The 24,012-nt window shown below is 37.5% G+C and overlaps 2 protein-coding genes across 4 annotated transcripts in view; one reads left to right on the forward strand and one right to left on the reverse strand.

Moving 5' to 3' along the window:
* LOC125268715 (dedicator of cytokinesis protein 7-like) overlaps nucleotides 1-24,012 on the forward strand; it is a 66,490-nt gene that overhangs the window by 15,364 nt on the left and 27,114 nt on the right. The window contains exons 11-28 of one of the 3 annotated variants that reach the window (XM_048191123.1): nucleotides 304-384; nucleotides 706-862; nucleotides 3,376-3,500; nucleotides 3,601-3,694; nucleotides 3,776-3,938; nucleotides 11,016-11,133; nucleotides 11,792-11,862; nucleotides 12,649-12,787; nucleotides 13,086-13,187; nucleotides 14,979-15,065; nucleotides 15,162-15,393; nucleotides 15,497-15,661; nucleotides 16,020-16,192; nucleotides 16,656-16,757; nucleotides 20,282-20,368; nucleotides 21,057-21,152; nucleotides 23,308-23,448; nucleotides 23,621-23,734. In XM_048191123.1, the coding sequence (XP_048047080.1) occupies nucleotides 304-384; nucleotides 706-862; nucleotides 3,376-3,500; nucleotides 3,601-3,694; nucleotides 3,776-3,938; nucleotides 11,016-11,133; nucleotides 11,792-11,862; nucleotides 12,649-12,787; nucleotides 13,086-13,187; nucleotides 14,979-15,065; nucleotides 15,162-15,393; nucleotides 15,497-15,661; nucleotides 16,020-16,192; nucleotides 16,656-16,757; nucleotides 20,282-20,368; nucleotides 21,057-21,152; nucleotides 23,308-23,448; nucleotides 23,621-23,734 (2,247 nt within the window). The remainder of the gene's footprint in view (nucleotides 1-303; nucleotides 385-705; nucleotides 863-3,375; nucleotides 3,501-3,600; nucleotides 3,695-3,775; nucleotides 3,939-11,015; nucleotides 11,134-11,791; nucleotides 11,863-12,648; nucleotides 12,788-13,085; nucleotides 13,188-14,978; nucleotides 15,066-15,161; nucleotides 15,394-15,496; nucleotides 15,662-16,019; nucleotides 16,193-16,655; nucleotides 16,758-20,281; nucleotides 20,369-21,056; nucleotides 21,153-23,307; nucleotides 23,449-23,620; nucleotides 23,735-24,012) is intronic. The other 2 variants (XM_048191130.1, XM_048191140.1) reach the window with 2 other exon arrangements.
* Nucleotides 5,842-7,412, reverse strand: angptl8 (angiopoietin like 8). Its single transcript, XM_048191657.1, has 4 exons — nucleotides 7,029-7,412; nucleotides 6,470-6,610; nucleotides 6,278-6,388; nucleotides 5,842-6,194 (listed from the first exon to the last, which is right to left on the reverse strand). The coding sequence occupies exons 1-4, from the start codon at nucleotides 7,329-7,331 to the stop codon at nucleotides 6,183-6,185; spliced, it is 567 nt and encodes a 188-aa protein (XP_048047614.1). The 5' UTR covers nucleotides 7,332-7,412; the 3' UTR covers nucleotides 5,842-6,182.

Here is a 24,012-nt window from a genome sequence, read left to right on the forward strand (position 1 = left end):
GTCTTGTGCTTATAGGTGAAAGTGCAATAATTCTGATGAATTGTAAAAATAAATGTATCCAATGACAGCAGTCATTGCGATTATACTTTTGAGCAAAATAATTGTTTATCAATTTAACCATTATGCAGAATCAGGAAAATGTGACTTAAGTTTTCACTGACTAGCTGAAAAGTACATTTGACACAGGATTTAATACAAAGACTAAATCAAAAATAGCTGACAAAATTAACAAAATTATATATGCATGAAGGTTTCGTGATCGAGACATCCTTATTGTTGAGCACTGCTGTGTTTGTGTTTCAGCTGGAAAAAGTCCTTCAACAGGGAGATATCGGCGAATGCTGTGAGCCGTACATGGTCATGAAGGAATCTGACTCCACTAAGGTACGAGTGTACCATGGGTTTTTGCATGAGTATTTCATCAGACACATCTGGCATGATTTATGGTATCCTCTGAGCATTTCTCAACTTGATCTGGACTGCCGCAATATTTGCCATTCATCTTCAATATGAGCAAGGTTCAGTAGATGCTGGAGCCTGTGACTGTCACTGTATAATTCTGCTGCCAAGTTGCTTTTTTTGGTTGTTTGAAATGGCATGATAAATGCTGCTCACCCATTACCTTTACACAGGGGTTGTGTAACCCAGATGGTTGTTCTGAATTGATTCACTGGTTTTCACCTGTGTGTGTGTCTGTATTTGCAGCATAAGGAAAAGCTGGAGAAGTTGAGGGCTCAGGCCGAGCAGATGTGCTCTAGGCTGGGCCGTTTCCGGATGCCCTTTGCCTGGACTGCAATTCATCTGCTGAACATTGTCAGCAGCGTTGGAGGGATGGACCGCTCAGATTCAGACTCAGACACGGGTATAAACCAGAGTCACTTTTTGTTTTAGAGTTGACTTTTTATTGATTTTCTTAGAAACAGTCACCTTGAAGATGTCCCTGAAATGAGCACACACAAGGGGTGGGCATTATCCTTATAACCAGGGCCTAAAACTAACTTTTTGCCTCACCTGCCGATGGCCAGTGACTTAAGAAAATTTACCAGCCATAAATATTTTTTACCAGCCAGTCTTTATTAAAAACACTGACAGCAGCTGGAATATTAGGCTGCTGTCACTTTAAGAGCTAATGCATAGATCCAATATACTGTTACATTTTATTTCTCAACTGTTTACTTTCAGTTAAGACATAACTGACTATGTTATGTTTACAAGGATACTTGCCAAGACTGGCATTTTAACATAATTTTGTTTTAATATGTCTAAGCGCAAGAAGATGTGAAATAACTCAATTCAGTGTCAGATGTTTGTGCACAGAAAAGTTCCCACACAGCGCAAGAGTAACGAATTGAGTTCCCTTTCGTGTCTTTTTATGCTTGAATATTTAAATCGGCAAGGCTTAAACTTTTGTGATGATGCAGCACTGCCCCTTCAGCTGTCCTGAGCGTCATTCACGTTTGTGAATGTCATGTTCTCACAATTTTGCATTGTTAGAATTGATTAAAAAAATGTTACCAGCCAACTGCTGATAGACGTTGTACTCGCCAACACAGATTTTTACTCGAAATTTGGTGCTTGGTCAGTGTTAATTTCAGGCCCTTTTTATTTCTGTGTATTAGTGTAACTACAGACTACAGTTAAACGGTGTGAAAACATTTTTATAATTTGTAAATTAACAACAATTAGCATAATTTGAAAGCTGAGCCTGTTTTTTGTTGTTGTTGTTTCTTTTTACTAAACACTAATTGATAAATGATAGAGTTTGCCACATATCTTAATATTTATGCAATTGCTGGGACCAAACAGCAGTTGTTGCCAAGTAAATTCAACCTGTTTAATCTAAGAACTTAAAGGTGCAGTAAGTGATTTCTGGGAAACACTGTTCATATTTGAAATCAACCCAAACAAACACACCCCTCCCTTTATTGCTCCGTCCCCAAAATGCATGAACACACAATGCAAGAGTGGATGTCTCTTTACCATAGCTGAAGCAAAGCAAAACAATGCTTTGTGAAAAAAGATGAACAAATGTCAAGGAAGGACAAAAAATGAATGCACAGTACACAAGAGTAAACAAGCAAGAGTTCGTTGGTAGTCGCCAGCAGCACACCAGTTCAAGATAAACAATGACATTCAAAACTGTCCTGTTACTAAAGCTAACATTTCAACAACAGCATATCTTGGTTCTGTGAAACCGCAAAACCAGTGTTGCTCATGTTTGGAGCAGAAACAATGCAACCTGAGAGTCTGTTTTGAGGCTTTATTGCTCAGGTCTCTCCAGCAGTGGAAAGCTTTTCTAATATTAACGCGGGTCTTAAAGCTCTTGCCTGATCATAACTCTGCTTTTTCCAGTGATATTCCTCTGACCTTTTCTCTTTTGTAATGTCTCTCAGCCATCTCTCTTTCTACAGTCAATCTCCCTCTTGCTCACTCTCTCTCCTCCATTATGAGTGGACACACCCCCTACTGCTGATTGGCTACAAGTTTGTTGCAGAGCTCAATCTGATCCACTTTCAACAGCGTTTCTCAGAAATCATTTACTGCACCTTTAAATCTAGTTCAAAATAAAGCTTGTTTCAGGTTTAATTAGAGACTATAAAAATATTGTAGTGTTTTTAGCATTGATATTGTAGAAGTTGCAAAACTGATCTAATAAATCTTTAGGCATTTTAATATATTAATCAACATATTCACAATATTGGTTAATTTTGCTTGGCTGACAAAGTAATATTGGTCCAACTTTATATTAAGGTCATTAACTAAATGCACTAACATTTAAATTAATCATTTGATACAGTGCACTTATGATGTACATATATGTTTTTCATTGAGCTTATATTTAAAAACAGCTGCATTTATTACAGCTGTAATTAATTTCTGTAATTACGTCTATAATTACACTGTTGATGTTTCTCTTATTCCTTTAATCCACCCTTAAAGTCTGTGGTGAAAAATCAAGTTTTTAATGTTGTTTATATGACTATGTGGTGTTTTTAATATGCTTTTTTTTCTGACTCACGAACATGAACATGGTTTGTGTAACATTAGCAACACATTATTAGCTGTTTGATAACATAGTCAAGCAAAAGGCTAATCATATTAATTACGTTATGTGTCTGACGTTGTAAATAGCGATACCATTGTGCAGCGTTTACCTCAGCAAGTTGACCGAGTGGATCTCTGAACTCGTGCGAGTGAGTGGAGGCGGGGCTAATTAGCATATTCATATATCTGTGTATACTAAATGAAGCAAGACTCCTAATATAAAGTGTGACTGTAATATTGAATATAAATATTTAATAACATATATATGTCACCCAGCCCTAGTAGCATAACTCAGTTATATAGCAAAAAGCATGATGTCATTCCTTACAGAGCGTAAGGGGACGTGGAATGAGAGGAAGAAGAAAGGATTTGAGAGGATGAGTGTAGGAGAGGACATGTGCAACTTCACTAACTTCCGCCCAGCCACTCTCACGGTCACCAATTTCTTCAAACAGGTCAGTTATCAATTTTTGTGTCTGTGTTTTGCTGATGGTAGAACATGATGTATTGTTTCCCCTCACTAAATGAATGATGGGTGTTTCTGTGCCGCTCCAGGAGGGGGACAGACTGAGTGATGAAGACTTATATAAGTACTTGGCAGACATGAGGAGGCCGTCATCTGTCCTCCGTCGACTCAGACCTGTGACTGGTACCTGTCTGCTCTTATTTTTACCTCAGTTCTATTATTTAAGCATTTTATCACACCCTGTCGGTCTCTTTCTCAATCTAGCTCAGTTGAAGATAGACATCTCCCCGGCTCCAGAGGCCCCTCACTACTGTCTGTCTCCAGAGCTGCTTCATGTGAAGCCTTATCCTGACCCACGTGTGCGACCCACCAAAGAAGTGCTGGAGTTTCCCGCTCGCTACGTTTACACCCCTCACACTACCTACAGGTCAGTCCACATACATTGATGTCTAAGAACAGATAATAAAGTCCCATAAAAGTGTAATAATGTATCATAAAACTATATTCTGTGTAGGGCTGCTACTAACGATTTTTTTGATAATCGATTAGTTGGCTGATTATTTCTTCGATTACTTGGATAAAAAGACCAATTTTCTTTTTTCTTTTATTTTATTGACACGACACACTATTCCACATCCTTCCCAATGCTGTCCTTCAAACAAACATGCCAACTGAATGCTATGAAAACATATATAGTGAATATATCTGTATCTATGCTATATGCAAAAGAGCTATAAAGCAAAGAGACAGTTTAAATCCCTACATTAAAATAGAAGATGATAATAAAGAAAAAGAAAAACACAAACTCAGTGTCAACAGATAAGAGAAATGTTCTGCAGGAACACACACATTCACTCTGGACACAGTCGCCTGTTACTGTCATTTCTTTGTCCTGTATACGTAAGAACCTTCTTACATTTATATTCAATTACACGCTGTTATCCCTTTACAGTTACCACTCTAATAAAATACTTGAATTACCTGTTCCCCCAGTTTCACAGACAAGGCTAAAGCTAGTACTAAAATGCATGTTTGAGCTGTTTTAAATCAAAGCAACTTGCACTGAAATATCTTAAAATATGTCACTGCCATTGTTTTGTCTCAAGATGCACACCAGTAATGGGTTATTCTAGGGCACGTTTATAAAAGCTACTTAAATATCATAATTGAAATATAGCCTAATCCTGGCTTAGCCTAAGCCCTGTCTGTGAAACTGGGCCATTAATTTTTAAACATAAATTTATCGTCAGAAAACAGATATTTCAGCGAAATGAATATTTTTGCGCTGAATTTTAATTGTCTTCCTCTCTAATGCGTCCTGTCTGTCTAATGCGTCACCTGTGCTCGTTCGGTAAAAAGTTTGAAGTTTTGCGGAGACTGTCAGGATGAGCCTTCATGCAAAATTGAAATGGAGATAAGGATATAACCGTAAAATGAAAGTTGTCACACATATCGCACAATAAACCGCACAGGCATCTCTCAAAGAGCCCAACAGGGCAAGCCATGTTAAACATTAGGCTAATGCATTAGCTTGACGCTTATAATAAAACATTCTCATGTTTTGGGCATCTTGGTTCTCATCTATTGGATCTTGGTTCTCATCATCTTGGTTCTCATCTATCCATAGAAATTCGTTATTCAGTGCTGTAATTCGACGCAGCTAGCGGAAGTTTTCCATGCACGGTGCGCAGATGATGACATCGGTAATGTAATTCGTTTCGTTATCGATTTTATCGATTAATTGTTGCAGCCCTAATTCTGAGTCTGGACTTACATGATAGGTGAGAACCAAAGGCAAGTCAGTTTGCTCGGCAGCCATCTTTGAAATGCCTCTCGGGCAGATATTTCAATCATGCAAGTACAGCTCCTATCTCTTTGAATGGGGAAACATCAAATTCCCCAAAACTGTTCACCAAGCTTATGATTAAATTTCATATTTGAAATAACAACTGAAATCTGACAACTGTCTCATAAATTTTTGTTGCAAACGGAGCTTCTAACAGCACCTGCAGTGACACGATGAATTTGTCAACTGGTGATTGGCTCTTTTATTTAGAAGGCGGGACTTATTCCGCCATATTGCACTTTGCACTTTCTCCCATTCATAGTAATATGAGTGCACCGTCTTTGTATATCTAAAGTCTTTGGTGAGAACCCTATGTGTGAGGAACAGACAAACATTTAAGTTATTGTCCATTTATCATCCTCCCCTCTGCCAGAGTTCACAAATCTCATTCATGTTTGTGTTTAAAAAATGGTGTAATTTTTCATCTCACTGACACCAAATCACTCATCACACTTTTATTAAAAAAAGTTTTATTTTTACTTTTGAAAGAAATATATAAGTTAGAAACCACAAATAGATACATATATTATGATAATTATGTTTTGTGCTATTATAAACATATTATCCACTACAAAAAAATAAAAAATAAAGTAGCTAAATATTTGTGTCTGTGGTTAAGAATTGCATTCACACAGTTTTTACAAATATTTAACAGAGAAATTCGCTCTGCTCGTGTTTCACGAGGCCCAAAGTGCGTATAAAGTGATTGGCAAAGTGGACATCGGTGTCATATTAATGAACATGTAATAGGTGAGATCCATTAGCCGTGCCATGAATGGAGTGTTGATGAGGATTGCAGTTCCTTCTCGTAGGTAATATTAGTGGTTACACCATATTCTGAAATGAGAAGCAAGTACTGACATGAGCTGATGATCTACGGGTGATCACATGTTTACTAGTAAGTCTGCTCTCAGGCTTACTTGTTTCTGTAAATCAGCCAGCTGCTGGTTTTGATTCTCCAATTTCAGTTTCTGTTCTTGTGTCCACTTCATCAGATCCTTCAAGATAGAGGTGCTTTTAAGTGTTGTGCCCTGTCAGAAGGAGATAATTAGTTATTTAAAGATAAAACTGTAAGTGCGTTAATTAAAATGGCAGTTCTGCATCTTGGTTACCTTGATCGTGTCTGGGACGGAGTTTTTTAGGTTTTCCTCCAGGCTGGTTAGTTTCTTCTTTAGCTCTGCCTCCTCCAGCTCCACCCTGGTGACTGTTCCTCTGTTCTCTTGGACCTGAATCTGCAGTGCTTTCATCTGAGCCTGCAAACAGACCAGCTGTTGAGCACACCGACCCAAGTCCATTTGAATCTATCTATCTAATCGCTTATCCCTAATATGGGGAAAGTTGTCACTAGACTTTTTTTTTTTTTTTTATATATTTCCATAAGAGAAACTTAAAATATAATTAAATACTTATACTATTAGGTGTATATAATTGGGCAAATTAGTTTTACCCCTTCTCTTTGCCTAGATGATAACTTAAGTGAAAAGTGGCACAGCTTACCCCACTCTCCGCTGTGCTTATTATTCATAGACAACACTGTCGGTACATTTTGAAACTGAGACTAATGGGAACTAGCACTTCTGTTAATCGGGGCATGCCAGATTGACAAGCCTGGCTAGTATTTCAGTCTGTCGTGAATGCATGTCATTGACCAAGTGACTCATTTAGGCTTACCTGAATGAGTTGAAGTTTCTCTTTGATCTGTCGCTCGGTTTGTGCAGCCTCCTCTGTGTCGTGCCCCAGTCTCTTCACCTCGCTCTCGGTTCGGCTGATGGCGTTCATGACGCGGGCCAGCCTGGCCTCTGTGCTCTGGTATATGTGGTGTAGGGACTCGCTGAACTGCACCACGCCATACATCAGGATATTCACTTCATCCACAGAGACCGGTTTTCTCCCTGCTTGGACAGACTTCAGCGGAGATGTGGAGACTCCGTTCACACACAGAGTCACAAAGAGCACGCATAAAACTGCCTGCATCCTGTTCTCTCCTTAAAAAACAAACTGTGACGGCCACAGGTGCTAGGAAACGGGCTGTTTTAATGTACATGCTGTGCAACATGGTGCTGCTTTTATAAGCTGTGCCTGTGTATGTTGGACATTGGGAAATCAGCTGAGGCACGGTCCTATCAGAGCTGCGCTTACAGTTGTGTGTGTGTGTGTGAGAGAGAGAGACCTTGACTTGTGTTGGCCAGAGAGATGTTTAGTGGTATTGAACCAGAGACGTGCTTAGCAGCCTGTCTGCCAATGCACTCTTCTCCTTTAACCTCAGGGGTGCTCAGAGCATCCAGTGAACCTTCTGCCACACACTATAAAATGGACACTGTGCCATTTTAGAGCTATAAAAAAAAGAGACTGTAAACAATTGTTGCATTATTTATGTAAAGATCATATTTAGAATCACAGAAGGTCTGAGAGATTGAGGCCTATATGTTCATGCTGCTGCCACATGTTCAGTGTTTGATTTGGGGTAAAGTCAAGTGATTTGTAGTGCCTTTCATGTCTATTTCTGTCCCTGTTCCTCAAACATGCTGATGAAAGAGTAGATGTGTGTTACGGTGCTCCTTTTGTTTAGAATAGTGTTCATAGAATAAATTGCATGATATGCTGAAGAATTAATAAAATTAATCTCATATATAATATTTGCTGAGAAAAGCCTCCAAACGAAGATAATTCAAAGACATGATTGTGACAGATGGAAGCATTGATCTTTCTCTCTCTATATTTTTCTGTTTACATAAGTAGTTGTATACATGACCGTTTACAATAGGAATTGAAAAAACATTTATATTAGTAATTGTACACATGGCCGTTTACATTGGGAATTGAAGTTTAACCTTTTATATTAACATTTAAAACTTAACCGTTTATAAAAGTAGTTGTTAACTTGACTGTTTACAAACCCGATTCCAAAAAAGTTGGGACACTGTACAGATTGTGAATAAAAAAGGAATGCAATAATTTACAAATCTCATAAACTTATATTTTATTCACAATAGAATATAGATAACATATCAGATGTTGAAAGTGAGACATTTTGAAATGTCATGCCAAATATTGGCTCATTTTGGATTTCATGAGAGCTACACATTCCAAAAAAGTTGGGACAGGTAGCAATAAGAGGCTGGAAAAGTTAAATCTACATATAAGGAACAGCTGGAGGACCAATATGCAACTTATTAGGTCACTTGGCAACATGATTGGGTATAAAAAGAGCCTCTCAGAGTGGCAGTGTCTCTCAGAAGTCAAGATGGGCAGAGGATCACCAATTCCCCCAATGCTGCGGCGAAAAATAGTGGAGCAATATCAGAAAGGAGTTTCTCAGAGAAAAATTGCAAAGAGTTTGAAGTTATCATCATCTACAGTGCATAATATCATCCAAAGATTCAGAGAATCTGGAACAATCTCTGTGCGTAAGGGTCAAGGTTGGAAAACCATACTGGATGCCCGTGATCTTCGGGCCCTTAGACGGCACTGCATCACATACAGGAATGCTACTGTAATGGAAATCACAACATGGGCTCAGGAATACTTCCAGAAAACATTGTCGGTGAACACAATCCACCTATGGCTAAAACTCTATATGTCAAAAAAGAAGCCATATCTAAACATGATCCAGAAGCGCAGGCGTTTTCTCTGGGCCAAGGCTCATTTAAAATGGACTGTGGCAAAGTGGAAAACTGTTCTGTGGTCAGACGAATCAAAATTTGAAGTTCTTTTTGGAAAACTGGGACGCCATGTCATCTGGACTAAAGAGGACAAGGACAACCCAAGTTGTTATCAGCGCTCAGTTCAGAAGCCTGCATCTCTGATGGTATGGGGTTGCATGAGTGCGTGTGGCATGGCCAGCTTACACATCTGGAAAGGCACCATCAATGCTGAAAGGTATATCCAAGTTCTAGAACAACATATGCTTACATCTAGACGTCGTCTCTTTCTTTCAGGGAAGACCTTGCATTTTCCAACATGACAATGCCAGACCACATACTGCATCAATTACAACATCATGGCTGTGTAGAAGAAGGGTCCGGGTACTGAAATGGCCAGCCTGCAGTCCAGATCTTTCACCCATAGAAAACATTTGGCGCATCGTAAAGAGGAAGATGCGACAAAGAAGACCTAAGACAGTTGAGCAACTAGAAGCCTGTATTAGACAAGAATGGGACAACATTCCTATTCCTAAACTTGAGCAACTTGTCTCCTCAGTCCCCAGACGTTTGCAGACTGTTATAAAAAGAAGAGGGAATGCCGCACAGTGGTAAACTCCCAATTTTTTTGAGATGTGTTGATGCCATGAAATTTAAAATCAACTTATTTTTCCCTTAAAATGATACATTTTCTCAGTTTAAACATTTGATATGTCATCTATGTTGTATTCTGAATAAAATATTGAAATTTGAAACTTCCACATCATTGCATTCTGTTTTTATTCACAATTTGTACAGTGTCCCAACTTTTTTGGAATCGGGTTTGTACATTAGGAATTTAAGTTCAACAGTTTACGTAAGTGGTAAGCTTGACCGTTTAAATTAGGAATGGAAGTTTAACCCCTTACATTGACTTTAAACTTCAACTTGTTCTCCACCCGTAAGACCTTCGTTCATCTTCAGAACACAAATGAAGATATTTTTGACGCTCAGCGAGGCCTGCATAGACAGCAATGGTACTTCCTCTCTCAAGATCCATAAACGTACTAAAAACATATTTAAATCAGTTCATGTGAGTACAGTGATTCAACCTTAATATTATAAAGTGACAAGAATATTTTTTGTGCGCCAAAAAAACCCCAAAATAACGACTTTTTAACGATATCTAGTGATGGCCGATTTCATAACGTTCTTACGGGTGTGGAACGGCATGAGGGTGAGTAATAGATGACAGAATTTTCATTTTTGGGTGATCTAACCCTTTAAGATGAGTTGTAACCATCTATTTTAGTAGTTGTAAACTTAACAACTACAAGCTACAGTCAAAAGTAGCTGTAAACGTGACCATTTACGCTGCCATTCAAAAGTTTGAAATCACTAAGGCATGTTAATGATTTTGAAAGAAATTGATTAATTTCTTCACACAGGTAGAATTAAATTGATCAAAAATCTTCACGAACATTATTAATGTTGAAAATAGTCATTGCTGTTTGAATGACTGTTTTATAAATAAGATTTACATTGATTTGATTGTAAAGCCTCATTTTCAGTCTCTAAATCATTCTAATCTCCTTATGGTACTCAAGAAACCTTTCTCATTATCTCAGTATAGTTGGTTGTGCTGCTCAAGGAAGTGTGGCAGTCACAATGCAGTGTCTTTTTCAGTTGCTAAATTGAGGAGTCTTGCATTGCTGAAGTCCAAATTTGGCTTTCTCGAGAAACTTGTTTTAGTGACTCAGTAGACTCAATCTATTGTCCTTAAATGAAGGCCATGCTTGAGAGTGCACCGACTGTGTTGAAAGAAGGAAGCAAACTGTGTCTAACTATTAAAATGAGACAAGTGGACTGAAAATAAAAGTATGAGTTCCATAGTCTTTGCAAAGTTTAAATGGGAATATGCATAATAGTTCTGAACTTCGAAGTTTACATCATCTACAGGCCTCTCATACAGCATTGCTGGTCTGATTGAAAAGGGGTCATTATTTAATCTATTTCTTTCTCTCTCTCTCCCCCTCAGGAACCTGTTGTACATTTACCCTCAAACTGTCAACTTCAGTAGCCGTCAGGGTTCGGTGAGGAACATTGCAGTGAAGGTGCAGTTCATGGCAGGAGAGGATCCCAGCCAGGCCATGCCTGTGAGTCACCAATCACACCCGCGCCCTGTACTCGCTCACGGCTCTAGTCAATCTGTCAAAGCATATTCTCATGAAAAGACAAAAGACAAAAAACAAAACAAAAATACATTTGGGATTATGTAAGTACATCTGATACGATGATCTCATCGCTTAGATAAACCTAATTGCGCACAATAAAGCACTCTGTGATCTGTGCCAAGAATATGACAGCGCCTCCCTAAAACACATCGATCCACATCACACATCAGTGTTTTAGCACTAACTAAACACACAGGTTACATTAGTCACTTGAACCAATCTCAGTCTCCAGATATATTAAGGAGCGCTCTGGGAAATTTTGGAAATTTCAGTGAACTCACAGAACCTTTTACATTTTGTTAATCTAATCACAGATTTTAGAAACTCCCTAATAGAGTTAGTGTTGCATTCGCACACCAGTTGCTTACTCTGAAACATCCATAATTTATTTAAGGCTCGTGTGAGGCCATATGCAGTGCAGGTACATTAGAGGCTAAATTCATTTTGTGATGATTAGAAAATCCATCCACGGCCTTATGATTCATGAGGGCAACATCATGGCTGAAACATAACTCCCCAGCGACATCTAGTGGAGCCGTTGAGCTGTTATTCACCACTGCAATGTGATTTCCACCCCCAGGTCATCTTTGGAAAGTCAAGCTGTGCGGAGTTTTACAAGGAGGCGTACACCCCAGTGATCTACCATAACAAGTACAAACCCTTGTCTCATTCACTATTCATTACAGAAACAACACTTTCCAGAATTGCATTACATTTTCTTTTTACCTACAACAGTGATTCATTTTGATTCAAAGCCTCCAACAACATAATATATATATATATATATATATATATATATATATATATATATATATATATATATATATATATTGTGTTTGGAATAATCACAATTTTCACCAAGCTCACCAAGGCTGCATTTATTTGATCAAAAATATATAAAAAAAAAAAAGTGAAGTATTATAATTTAAAATAACTGTTTTCTATTTGAATATATTTTAAAATGTAATTTATTCCTGTGATCAAAGCATCATTACTCCAGTCTTTAGTGTCACATGATCCTTCAGAAATCATTCTAATATGATGATTTGCTGCTCAAAAATATTCTTGTTATTATCAATGTTGAAAACAGTTGTGTTGCTTCATATTTTTGTGGAAACCATGACTCATTTTTCCTCAGGATTCTCTGATGAATATAAAATAACAGCATTTCTTTGAAATAGAAGTGTTGTAAAATTATAAATGTCTTTACTGTCACTTTTGATCATTTTAATGCATTCATTTTGTGAGTCTAGAATTTTCAAAAAATGTATGTTCTTCAATAAAAAAGAGTTTTAATATATTAATAATGTCAACATAAATTATACTAAATATATGAATATTAATAATATATTATTTTAAATCATTTTAAGTTATTATTTTGAAGTTTGCTGAGACCCCTAGCACTACTACTACAGTTTCCTCTCTTTATTTCTGCAGGTCCCCAGAGTTCTACGAGGAGGTAAAGATGAAGATTCCCGCCAACCTCACCGACAACCACCACCTGCTCTTCACCTTCTATCACATCAGCTGCCAGCCCAAGCAGAATACCCCCTTGGAGACGCCCGTGGGCTACACGGTGAGAAAAGGACCCCCCTCTCTTCTCCTCTTCCTCTCTTTCCTCTCCTGACTGTCATGCTCCCGCAGCGCTGAAGAAGCACTCCAGGCTACCTGATGAAACGCTCACCTCTTTGTGACCCTGTCCCCCTCAGAGACACCTGAAGCGTCCTTAAACGTCACCACAGATTCTCCTTATGACACTTGAAGTTGAAACGTCATGTGATTATAGGCCACCTATATCATGCTAATGCTTTAGAGCTGCACGTAGGCTGTGTAAATAAATTGGGGTTAATCAGAGTTTATGTTGCTCTCCACAGTGGATCCCCCTCATGCAGCATGGCCGCCTGCGTACCGGCTCCTTCAGTCTGCCCGTCTCTGTGGAAAAACCTCCACCCAGCTACTCGGTCCTCACTCCTGATGTAAGACATTTATCCTGCACTGGACGTTTGTGTTTGTTTGTGCATGAGGAAGTGAAGAATGCAACTTTTTTTTTTTCCTTCATAATTCACAGACTACTACTACCGGCCTTCTTTTTGTATAATAGACCCTTAGTCATATTTGGCACAGTTAAATATTTATATCACTTAAAATAATAATTGAAATTATCGTGATTATTGGGCTATTATTTTACATAATATCAAATTTAATACAAGAAGTCATTGTTACAATCACCCCTGTAATCATATGTCCAACAACCAAGATAAAATATGTATTTATTTATTTCAAAGGCATCAATAATTTAGACAGCTGAAGAAAAATATTGGCCATCAAAATAATCATATTTCTCAAAATAAGTAAAATGTGCCATTAAAGGGATAGTTCACCCAAAAAAATTAAAATTCTGTCATAATTTACTTACCCTCAAGTTGTTCCAAACCCCCTGTATGAATTTCTTTGTTCTGCTGAACCCAAAGGAATATATTTGGAAGAATGTCAGTAACCAAACAGATCTTGCACCCCATTGACTGCCATAGTATTTACTTTTCCCTACTATGGTAGTAAATGGGGGGCGAGATCTGTTTGGTTACAAACATTCTTTCAAATATCTTCCTTTATGTTCAGAAGAACAAAAAAGTTCATACAGGTTTGGAACAAGTTGAGGGTGAGTAAATGATAACAGAATTTTGATTTTTGTGTGTACTATTCTTTTAAATTGGCTTATTTGTTACTGAAGAAATTTAGCCCATGGCCTGTCCTACACCAAGTCCATCTTAATAATAATAATAATAATAATAATAATAATAATGCCTTTTTTTCCTTTTTCTTTTTTTGTAATATTGCAAGTAACAACTCTTATTTTCTCATGTTGATTCTTCCAGTCACATGTCCTAATTAATATTCATGAGTCTGCCTTTTAGCAATTTAGTTAAGCCTTCTGGGCAAGCTTCACATTATGTAATTAATAATATTCATGAGCCAAGTATAAGCCTTGGTAGATTCCAAAGTAGCCTTTGTAGATTCATGCTGTGGCACAATCTGACTGAGCTTGGGAACACCCATGGGCACAACAGAAAAATGCTGAGCAGTAGATCCGCTTCTTGTTAGTCTTAAGCTATTGTTTTGATACAACATGAAAGGAAACCCAGGTTCAAATCCCAACCTAATATATATATATATATATATATAATATAATAAATTGAGCAAAAACTTAGTTAACTTGATAGTAACTTAACTTGACAGTTGGTGATGACTGTTTTCATTGTATGGAAAAGAGTGGCTCTGACATTTTTAATAATCACTCCTTTTGTGTTCCACGAGACATAAGGCAACAGTTTGGAGCCACATAAAAAGTGAAAGATAATAACAGAATTTTTGGTTTAAAACAAATTATCTGCAGAAGGTGTGACCAAATTCATGGAAAACCTTAAAATGTGAGAGAATTTTATAATTATTTCCAGGCCTGAAAAAAATCATGTTATTCAAAAATTATGAAAGGCTAGAAAAGTCATGCTAACAAGATAGAGAAGTCATGGAAGTTTCTTGACCGAAAGGATTGAGCAATTGACCCTATGGATTGAGCAAATTTAAGTGTGAATGCATAATTCATGGTATAGTGTTTTAGACAAACAAAGTTTTACCAACAATAATAATCATGCAAAATGATTATGCAAGTTACAGATAATTATAGAGCAAGCTGCAACATCTGCTTGGCTGTAAAATCTGAGGAGGAATGTGTGCTGAGGATTTGTTGTGGCCTGTGTGTGTTTCAGGTGCAGCTACCTGGAATGAAATGGGTGGACAACCACAAAGGAGTCTTTAATGTAGAAGTGACAGCAGCCTCCTCAGTTCACACGCAGGTAATGATATAAAAAATTGGAAAAAATCAGGAAAAAAAAAACTGCACACATATCTATGTAAGTGCATTTACATGTTTTTTCACCTGCTGTATGTAGGATCCACACCTGGATAAGTTCTTCACACTTGTGTATGTTCTGGAGGAATACTCGTTCCCTTTTCGGCTGAAGGATGTTATAATCACAGAGTCAAACGTGGAGGCGGAGCTGAAGGCCAGCATGGCTGCTCTTAAGGGGGCGCTGCTGGACACTTGTGTGCGTTTCCTGCATCAACTGATGAGCAAGCTGATACTGCTAATTGTACATCCTCCTGTTATAGCAGGACAGATCGGTTAGTAACACTGGATCTGGTCACTAATATTACCTTTTTTTTATTTGCAAGTATTTTGGTGTTTCCTTGTGTAATCCATTTCCTCTCTTTCCTCCAAATGCAGTAAATCTTGGCCGAGCTGCCTTTGAAGCCATGGCCCTGCTGGTAAACCAGATCCATAAGAACTTGGAGGGAAACCAGGACCATCATGGTCGTAACAATCTGCTGTCCTCCTACATTCACTACTGCTTCCATCTGCCCACAACTGAGCCTGTATCTCCCCCTGCTGGTGAGTGAGAAATACAGCTCACAAACCACAAAAACAGTGCCACGTCTTGTTTACATATGAGATTTGAGAGATGTATTATGCAAAACATCTTTCATGGAAGGAAAAAAAAAGTGTGGATTTGAAACAACTGTTCATTTTGGGTGAACTTTTAAGTCTTAAATGCCCTGAGTTATTGAACCGTTGCTAAAACTGTAAACGTTATTTAACCTTTAAGCCATGCTGATGCATTTCTCTAGGGCTCAGTGTTTATGTATTGTAAATAACCGACCTGCCAGCATTTATACTCTCTCTCCTTTGACCTCAAGAGCAGGATGCTTATGTAAGTTCATTCATTGAGAGCGTCCCTCTTCTCTTTCAGTGGGAGCTGCGTCATATGAGCTCCCCATCCAGTATGCCACGCTCTCTAGGGCGATGGCAAGACCCAGTAGCTTGCTCCTGTCCCGCTCCAAGAGCATTAGTAACTCAAACCCTGACCTGGCCTCTACACCAGCCACCCCTGATGAGGAGGTGCAGAGAATCATCGGCAGCAAGGTGAGCGGCTCTTCCTTTGGTTTCTAATTGGTTGTTCAAGTTACTACAGTTTGACCTCTCTTTCCTGTGTTGTTTCTGCCTTGAATTTTAAGTGATTTTTGTTATCTTTTTCTAAAATGCTGAAATGAGCATTTTTTAATTTGATTGATTGAGAAAATAACTGATTATTTGATTCATCAAGATTAGTAAATATTTTCAGACCTACTCTCATTGTCGTGTGCTGGAGCTGGATGCTTAGAGATTGATTGTGAGATGATTACTGTGGCATCTGTTGATCGCTCTGCTAATAATTGTGCTATGTTTTTTGCTGTGGTACCTTCCTTCACTGTGCCCTTGGCTTTTTCCCACCCTCCTCTAAATTAATTCTGGTCCTGCACTTCGTCCCCTCCCTGTGACGCCTGTATTTGGCTGTTCTGCCCCTGTGTGGCACTGGTTTGTGATTGTGTCGTCGGTGGATAAGCAGGGAATAGACCGCTCACATTCCTGGGTAAACTCTGCTTACGCTCCAGGGGGCTCAAGGGCTGTGCTCCGTCGGAACCCCAACTCCAGCTGTGAGCTCAAGCAGGTGCCAATCAGACCCTATACCCTAATGTCCTTCCCTACTGCCTCTACCCATACACCCTATTATATAACCTGTTACAGCCTCAAACCCTTTGACCCCACATAAAACCATCACCATAACATTATTCATTACCATCTCAAACTCTACAACCTAATATGACCTTTTACACTCTGAAAACATACAACCTAACTTGATCTATTACCATCTCAGTCTCAGAACAGCTTTTTACTATCTCAAACCCTTAACCTAACATTAATTGTTACTGTCCAAAACTGTAAACCATATCATTACTTTCACACCCTACCATTACTTGTTATTTTATCAAACTCTTAACCCTAAAATTACTTGTTATTGTCTCAAACATTTAACCTTAACATTACTTACTGCTGTTTCAAACCCTTAAAGGGTTAGTTCACCCAAAAATGAATAATTCTGTCATTAATTACCCTCATGTCGTTCCACACCCGTAAGACATTAATTCATCTTTAGAACACAAATTAAGATATTTTTGATGAAATCCGACAGCTCAGTGAGGCCTCCATTGACAGCAAGGTAATTAACACTTTCAGATGCCCAGAAAGCTACTAAAGACATATTTAATACAGTTCATGTGACTACAGTGGTTCAACCTTAATGTTATGAATCAAGAAGAATAATGACTTTATTCAACAATATCTAGTGATGGGCGATTTCAAAACACTGCTTCATGAAGCTTTACGAATCTTTTGTTTCGATTCAGTGGTTCAGAGCGTGTCATGCCAAAGTCATGTGATTTCAGTAAAGGAGGCTTCCTTATGTCATAAGCGTTTCGAAATTTCAATGGTTCACCACTGGGGGGCGTGACTTTGCCAGTTTGATACACGCTCCAAACCACTGATTCGAAACAAAAGATTCGCAAAGCTTCAAAACTTCATGAAGCAGTGTTTTGAAATCGTCCATCACTAGATATTGTTAAATAAAGTCGTTATATTGTTTTTTTGGTGCACAAAAAGTATTCTTGTCACTTTATAACATTAAGATTGAACCACTGTAGTCACATGAACTGTTTTAAATATAACTTTAGTAGCTTTCTGGGCATTGAAAGTGTTAATTATCTTGCTGGCAATGGAGGCCTCACTGAGCCATCAGATTTCATCAAAAATATCTTATTTTGTGTTCTGAAGATGAACGAAGGTCTTATGGGTGTGGAATGACATGAGGTTGAGTAATAAATGACAGAATTTTCATTTTTGGGTGAACTAACCCTTTAACCCTTAAATTATTTGTTACGGTCTCAAACATTTAACCCTAATATTTAGGGGTGTAACGATACGCTCAGGTCATGATACGGTACATATCTCGATACGGAGTTCACGATACGATACGTATCACGATATTTTGAACAAAATGAAACTGAAATTCAAACAAAATTTATTCAAAAAACATGAACAAATTTCAATAATGTTCCTTGTTGTACATACAAGATCACATTTCAAGGTTTAATAAAAACCTTCTGTATTCAATTGAATAGGGTTGTCTGTCACTGAAAAAAAATGTTAAATTTAACATGAACTTAGAATTATGAATAGGGGCCGTTCACATATCCCATCTAAAAACGCGTGGAAGGCGCGGCCGCACCGCTTCTCCTTCTTTCCAAAGCGCTTGCGCTCCTGTGGCGTCGGTCGTTGCTATGCAACCATGAACTGAGCTCTCCAAGAGGATCAGGATGTTTCTGCAAAGGATAAATGATTTCTAGCCCTTGCATTAGTTTTACTACGAGATATATTGATGGAGATAAGATATAAAAACCACCATGTACAGCTATGATCAGCTGTTCGGCTGAGCTTTTGATGTTTTGTTACGGAAAGGCCATAGCTGATCGGTTGATTCTTGTCACACGACCTGCGGTGCGCTTGCGGCATTCTGAAAAGTTGAGAATTGCATGCGCGTCGCGACCGCGTTGATCCCATTATGAGCGCGCCTGCCGCGCAGGTTCATTTGAAAAAAATAACTGACTTGCACGCGGAAAAGACGCAATATGTGAACGGCCCCACAGAACTTCTTAAAGCAAAGCATCGCAAGCGTCTTTTGCTTTTCTGTGAGCACAGCTGTTGCTGTGGCACTGCGGTGAAAGAAAGCCACGACTTTTCTCACGCGACCATGCAAGAGACTGACATGAGAAACGTTTAAACCTGCTTGCAAGATTCAATGTGTGCCCGAAACACTTACTGAACTAGAGAGCTGATTGAGACACACCATTTATATGCGGTGACAACCGGCTTCTCTCACTGCCACCTTGCAGAGTAGGTCACGTCGACAGCTCAACCAATAAGATTAAACTCCCGTCATATCGTAAAAGTATTGCCATCACTCTACGATGCATATCGTAACATGTTTGCATCGCGATATATCGTACTACGATAAATTGTTACACCCCTACTAATATTACATGTTGCTGTCTCAAATCCTTAACCCTAACATTACTTCTTACTGTCTCAGTCTCTTAACATAATATTACTTGTTGTTACTATCAGTCTTTTAACCCAAATTTATTTTAGGGTCTCAAATCCTACACCGTAATTTCCCTCATTCTCAACTTTTACATGCAAACAAGCCCCAACCTTCCAGCCCTACACCAGATCATCCTGTACTCTCTCATTGCCTTCACTGTGGTATAACTTCTCTAATCGTACTCCATAATCTTGCGTCAGCTCCTCTGCTGCTGTCCATTTGGTTCTGTCTTTGTAAATGTGTGTCTATATCTGAGGGTGTGTGAGCATTTGTCATGAAGGTTGTGTGTTCATGCCTTCTCCTCTTCTTCAGTCATCTCATTTCTCTCTCTCTTGTCTGCTGTGCTTCTCCTGCCTTGGTAAAAGTCTAGTTACCAGCGATACCAAAATATATATTTAGTGTAACCCAATGCAGTTAACTACTACAGTGTCACATCTAGATGCTCATATCCACACTTACATTATTTATGCCTTTTTTTTTTTTTTAAGAGTTATTATTATAGTGCTTGACTCTGATTGTTCATTTGTTGCATTCTTTGGTTAAATTTTTTTTTTATAACCATGTAAAATTGACAACTAGCTTTCTACATAGATAATGATGGTTTCATGTCTCTTGTAGCACTCTGCCATCATTTTTTATCTTCTCGCGTATTATATCATTTCAAATTAGCAACCAATATTTACATTTTTATTTAATTAACTGGTGCATAGCTGTGTATTAAGCTGGAAAGTGTACAGTCTACTTGTCATTTTACCATAAAATAAAACCCTTCAGGATTATTCAAAACCTCAATCACCCTGTCATTGTTTATTTTGCATTAATGACCAGCTGACTGTACATTATCCCTAACATAGCATGGATTAAGTTTAATTATTTTGAGTTTGTAAAAGGATCTAGGTTGGTGTATCCAGCAGGCATTCTTATCCCTCTTCCCTCCTTGTCTCTTATCTTTCTGTCTTCCATCCTTCATCATCATCTTCATTGTTATCATCATCACCACCACCACCATTCTTCTTTGTTCACCCACTGGTCTGCAGGCCAGTGAGCGTGCCTGTAATCGCATGTCTGCCTTCATCGAGACTTCCTCCATTCTCTCTCCTCCCTCCAGGCAGATCGCCAAGAAGGTAGAGCATATATTCATTTACTCACCCGTGCACTTTCCTGTTTATTCATTCCTTCATTTGTTCATTTATGTACTCACCCATTCATTCAACTTCTTTATCTTGTACTATTGTATCTTGTACTACATATTACTACTAGGGATGCACTGATATGAACATTTTGTCCGATAACCGATAATTCATCATATTTGAAAGCCGATAACCGATAAATTGGCAGATCTAAATCCAATTTTTTGGTATAATTTTTGAGAGCCTGATTATAAAAAACAAAAGTCTCGCCATTAAAAGCCATGTCCCAAACACACAATTATAATGACATTATATTATATCATTATAATTTTATGTATTGTAATTTTATGTAGCCTATATGTCCTGCATATGTTGCACTTATGTGTATTTTCTGTATGACTCGAATCATATTTCATGCAATTCAAAACCATCGTGGCGAACAGTGCGCATCTGAAGTATCTCCACTGAAAGAAATCCATTATTTATCGTCTTTAATTTATTGGCCAAATTTTCTTATCGGGCCGATAACGATAACATTAAAAATGAACATATATCGTCCGATACCAATATGGTGGCCGATATATCGTGCACTCCTAATTTTTACTACTTTACTGCCTTTATTGTGTGTGGTTTAGAAAATCTTCATGGGGTTATGTTTTGTAATAATGCTCTCTGCGTTCAGTTACTTCATGAAGAGTTGGCTCTACAGTGGGTGGTGAGCACCAGTACCGTGAGAGAGGCGTCTCTGCAGCAGGCCTGGTTTTTCTTCCAGCTCATGGTCAGTTGACCTCCAACCTTGCACATTTTTTACATCAATAACTAAAGTCAAGTAAAGTTATGTTTATTTATATAGCTCTTTATACAATACAGATTGTTTTAAAGTAGCTTCACAGTAATAAACAGGAAAATTACAGTTAATGTTGCAAAATTCATCAATTATAAAACAAATGTCTACAGAAGTTAATAGTAGCTGTGTCTCATTTCGAAGGCTGCGTCCTTAGTAGGTCACATTTGTCAGCTGCATACATCATTGAAGCTGACTCATTTTAGGAAAGTAATGATTATATTCCAAGGTCATAAAGCAAATACAACAGTTTACGCTTCACAAGGAATAATGGTCAATTTTATAATGGTTACTTTTCTGAAATAGGACATCATCAATGACGTAGCCTTCAAAACATTGTTCAGCTAATTTAGTTCAATGTTTTTCCATTTCATGTCAGTGTTGTTCAATGTGGCTAAGTTCATCAGTTATGAAACTAATTCACGTAAGCTCTATATTTGAATTCAGTTTTCATTGTCTTGCTCAGTTCATTCATATTTTGTTCTCATCCGATATGTTCTCATCCGTGGGTAAATCGATAATGAATATTTACTTTTAATTGTCTTTTAACCCTTGTGCGGTCTTCGTTTGGGAAGTACACTCAGGGTCTTTGGGGTCTCCACAGAGGCAACAAAATGTAATTTTGTAACAAAAAAAATAAATAAATATATATATATATAATTTATTTATTTTTATTTTTTGTCTGTTTATTAATGTTTTTACTCATTTTTGCAGTTTTTGGAGGATTTAACATTTTTTAAATTTATATAAATAAATTAAACAATATTTTTTTAAATAGGTTTTTATACAAAAACAGCTTTTTATGTAAAATTCACTTTATAAAAGACCCACATTTCTAAATTTCATTCATGGGGAAAACATGGATAATTTGACAAGGTTCAGTGTGAGATTTTTGCCCATCTTTTGGAAAATGCAGTTTTAAAAGTAAAAAAACTATCACTTTTACCAGTAAATGGCTGCAGAGCTCCAGTAATTGCTATGTGCTATTTGAAGTTTTTTTTCAGTTGGATTCATATCTAAATATTATGAAATCAAAATTATAACAATAAAAGCTACTTTTTGTCAAAGTTTCGTATTTTTTGTAATAAAAAAAAAAAAATGGACAATTTCCCACTTAGAAAATGGACAAAATTCATCCTCAAAATTAACATTTTTGGAAAAACTTATTTTTTTTTGTAAAAAAAAAAAAAGCTAAACTTTTATTACTTAGCTTTAAAACTTAGCTTTTATTTTTATAATTGTGATTTCATAATATTTAGATATGAATCCAACTGAAAAAAACTTGTGAAAAGATGTCTTTCAGTTAGTCAAATAGCACATAGCAATTACTGGAGCTCTGCAGCCATTTACTGGTAAAACCAAAAGATGGTCAAAAATCTTACACTAAACCATGTCAAATTATCCATGTTATCCCCATGAATGAAAGTTAGAAATGTGGATCTTTTATATAAAAATTTTACATAAAAAGCTGTTTTTGTATAAAAACTTACTCAACAAAATATTAATTAATTAATTACTTTATTTATTTATATAAATTTAAAAGATCTGATTAATTTTCCAAAAACTGCACAAATATGAAGTAAAAAAATTAATAGAGTAAAATTACATTTGTTTTTTAAAAAACAATTATTTTGTTACAAAATTACATTTTGTTGCCTGGGGTTTCTGGAGACCCCAAAGATCCTGAGTGTGTCTTTTTTTCGACACTAACATAAAAGCAAGATATCACTCTAATTATTTTTTTTAATTTGTAGATCTAGAAAGTGTTAACAACTGTACAAAGTTTCATGTCATTTGGACAAAGAGAACATTTTTTTTTTTTATTTTAGCAAACATCGTTTGGGGTCTAAAAAGAGCCAAAGACCGTATAAGGGTTAAATGTAGTTCAACCAAAAATAAAAATGCAGTCATTTACTCACCATCATGTTATTAAAAAATTAATGAAACAAAATTTTTATTTTTGGGTGAACTATCCCTTTTATAGTTCGAGTGAATTATTTCAGTGGGTTTTGAAGAAACAAGGGTTTGGTTTATAAGGCAGAATCAAAGTTTAAGATGGCATCACTCATTCTTCTATGTGTGATAACAGGTGAAGAGCATGTCCCATCATCTGTTCCTGTCCTCACGCCTGGACATGCCCCGACGCCAGCGCTTCCCAGACCGTTTTGTGGATGACATTGCTGCCTTAGTATGTGCCATCAGCGCAGACATAGCCAGCAGATATCAGAAGGTAAAAGAGCAGCAGATCTCATTTTACTGCTGGAGGAACACAGACCTTATGTAGATAAGAGGAGGTTTGAGACTTGATGGTTTCTACTCTGTTTTATGACTGTTTACCTTTGTTATGAATCAACAGGAAGCATGCTTATCTCTCTCTGAGCCTTTATCTGTGTGTGTTTCAGGATGTCGAGCTTGTGGAGAGGTTAAACAGCAGCTTGGCCTTTTTCCTCAATGACCTGCTGTCTCTCATGGACAGAGGCTTTGTTTTTAACCTCATCCGCTCATATTATAAACAGGTACGTGCACGAACACACAAGCATGGGTTCACTGGGACAAATATCGCTGAATTTTATGAACAAGTGTCATCTATAAAAAAGCCTTATTTACATAAAAATGTGTATTTGCACTGAAAATAATGAATTTAAATACTTGTACTAGCACACATAATGCCTGGTTTAAATGTATTGCTGGCGGTTTAGTGAACAAGACATAAAACACTACATGCGAATGTGGCGCAGCTGTTCATGAATTTGCCCCAGAACTCTTTCAGATGACAGTTTGGTGCATTTGTCTC

Source organism: Megalobrama amblycephala, linkage group LG1, assembly GCF_018812025.1.
Source record: "Megalobrama amblycephala isolate DHTTF-2021 linkage group LG1, ASM1881202v1, whole genome shotgun sequence".
Lineage (NCBI taxonomy): Eukaryota > Metazoa > Chordata > Actinopteri > Cypriniformes > Xenocyprididae > Megalobrama > Megalobrama amblycephala.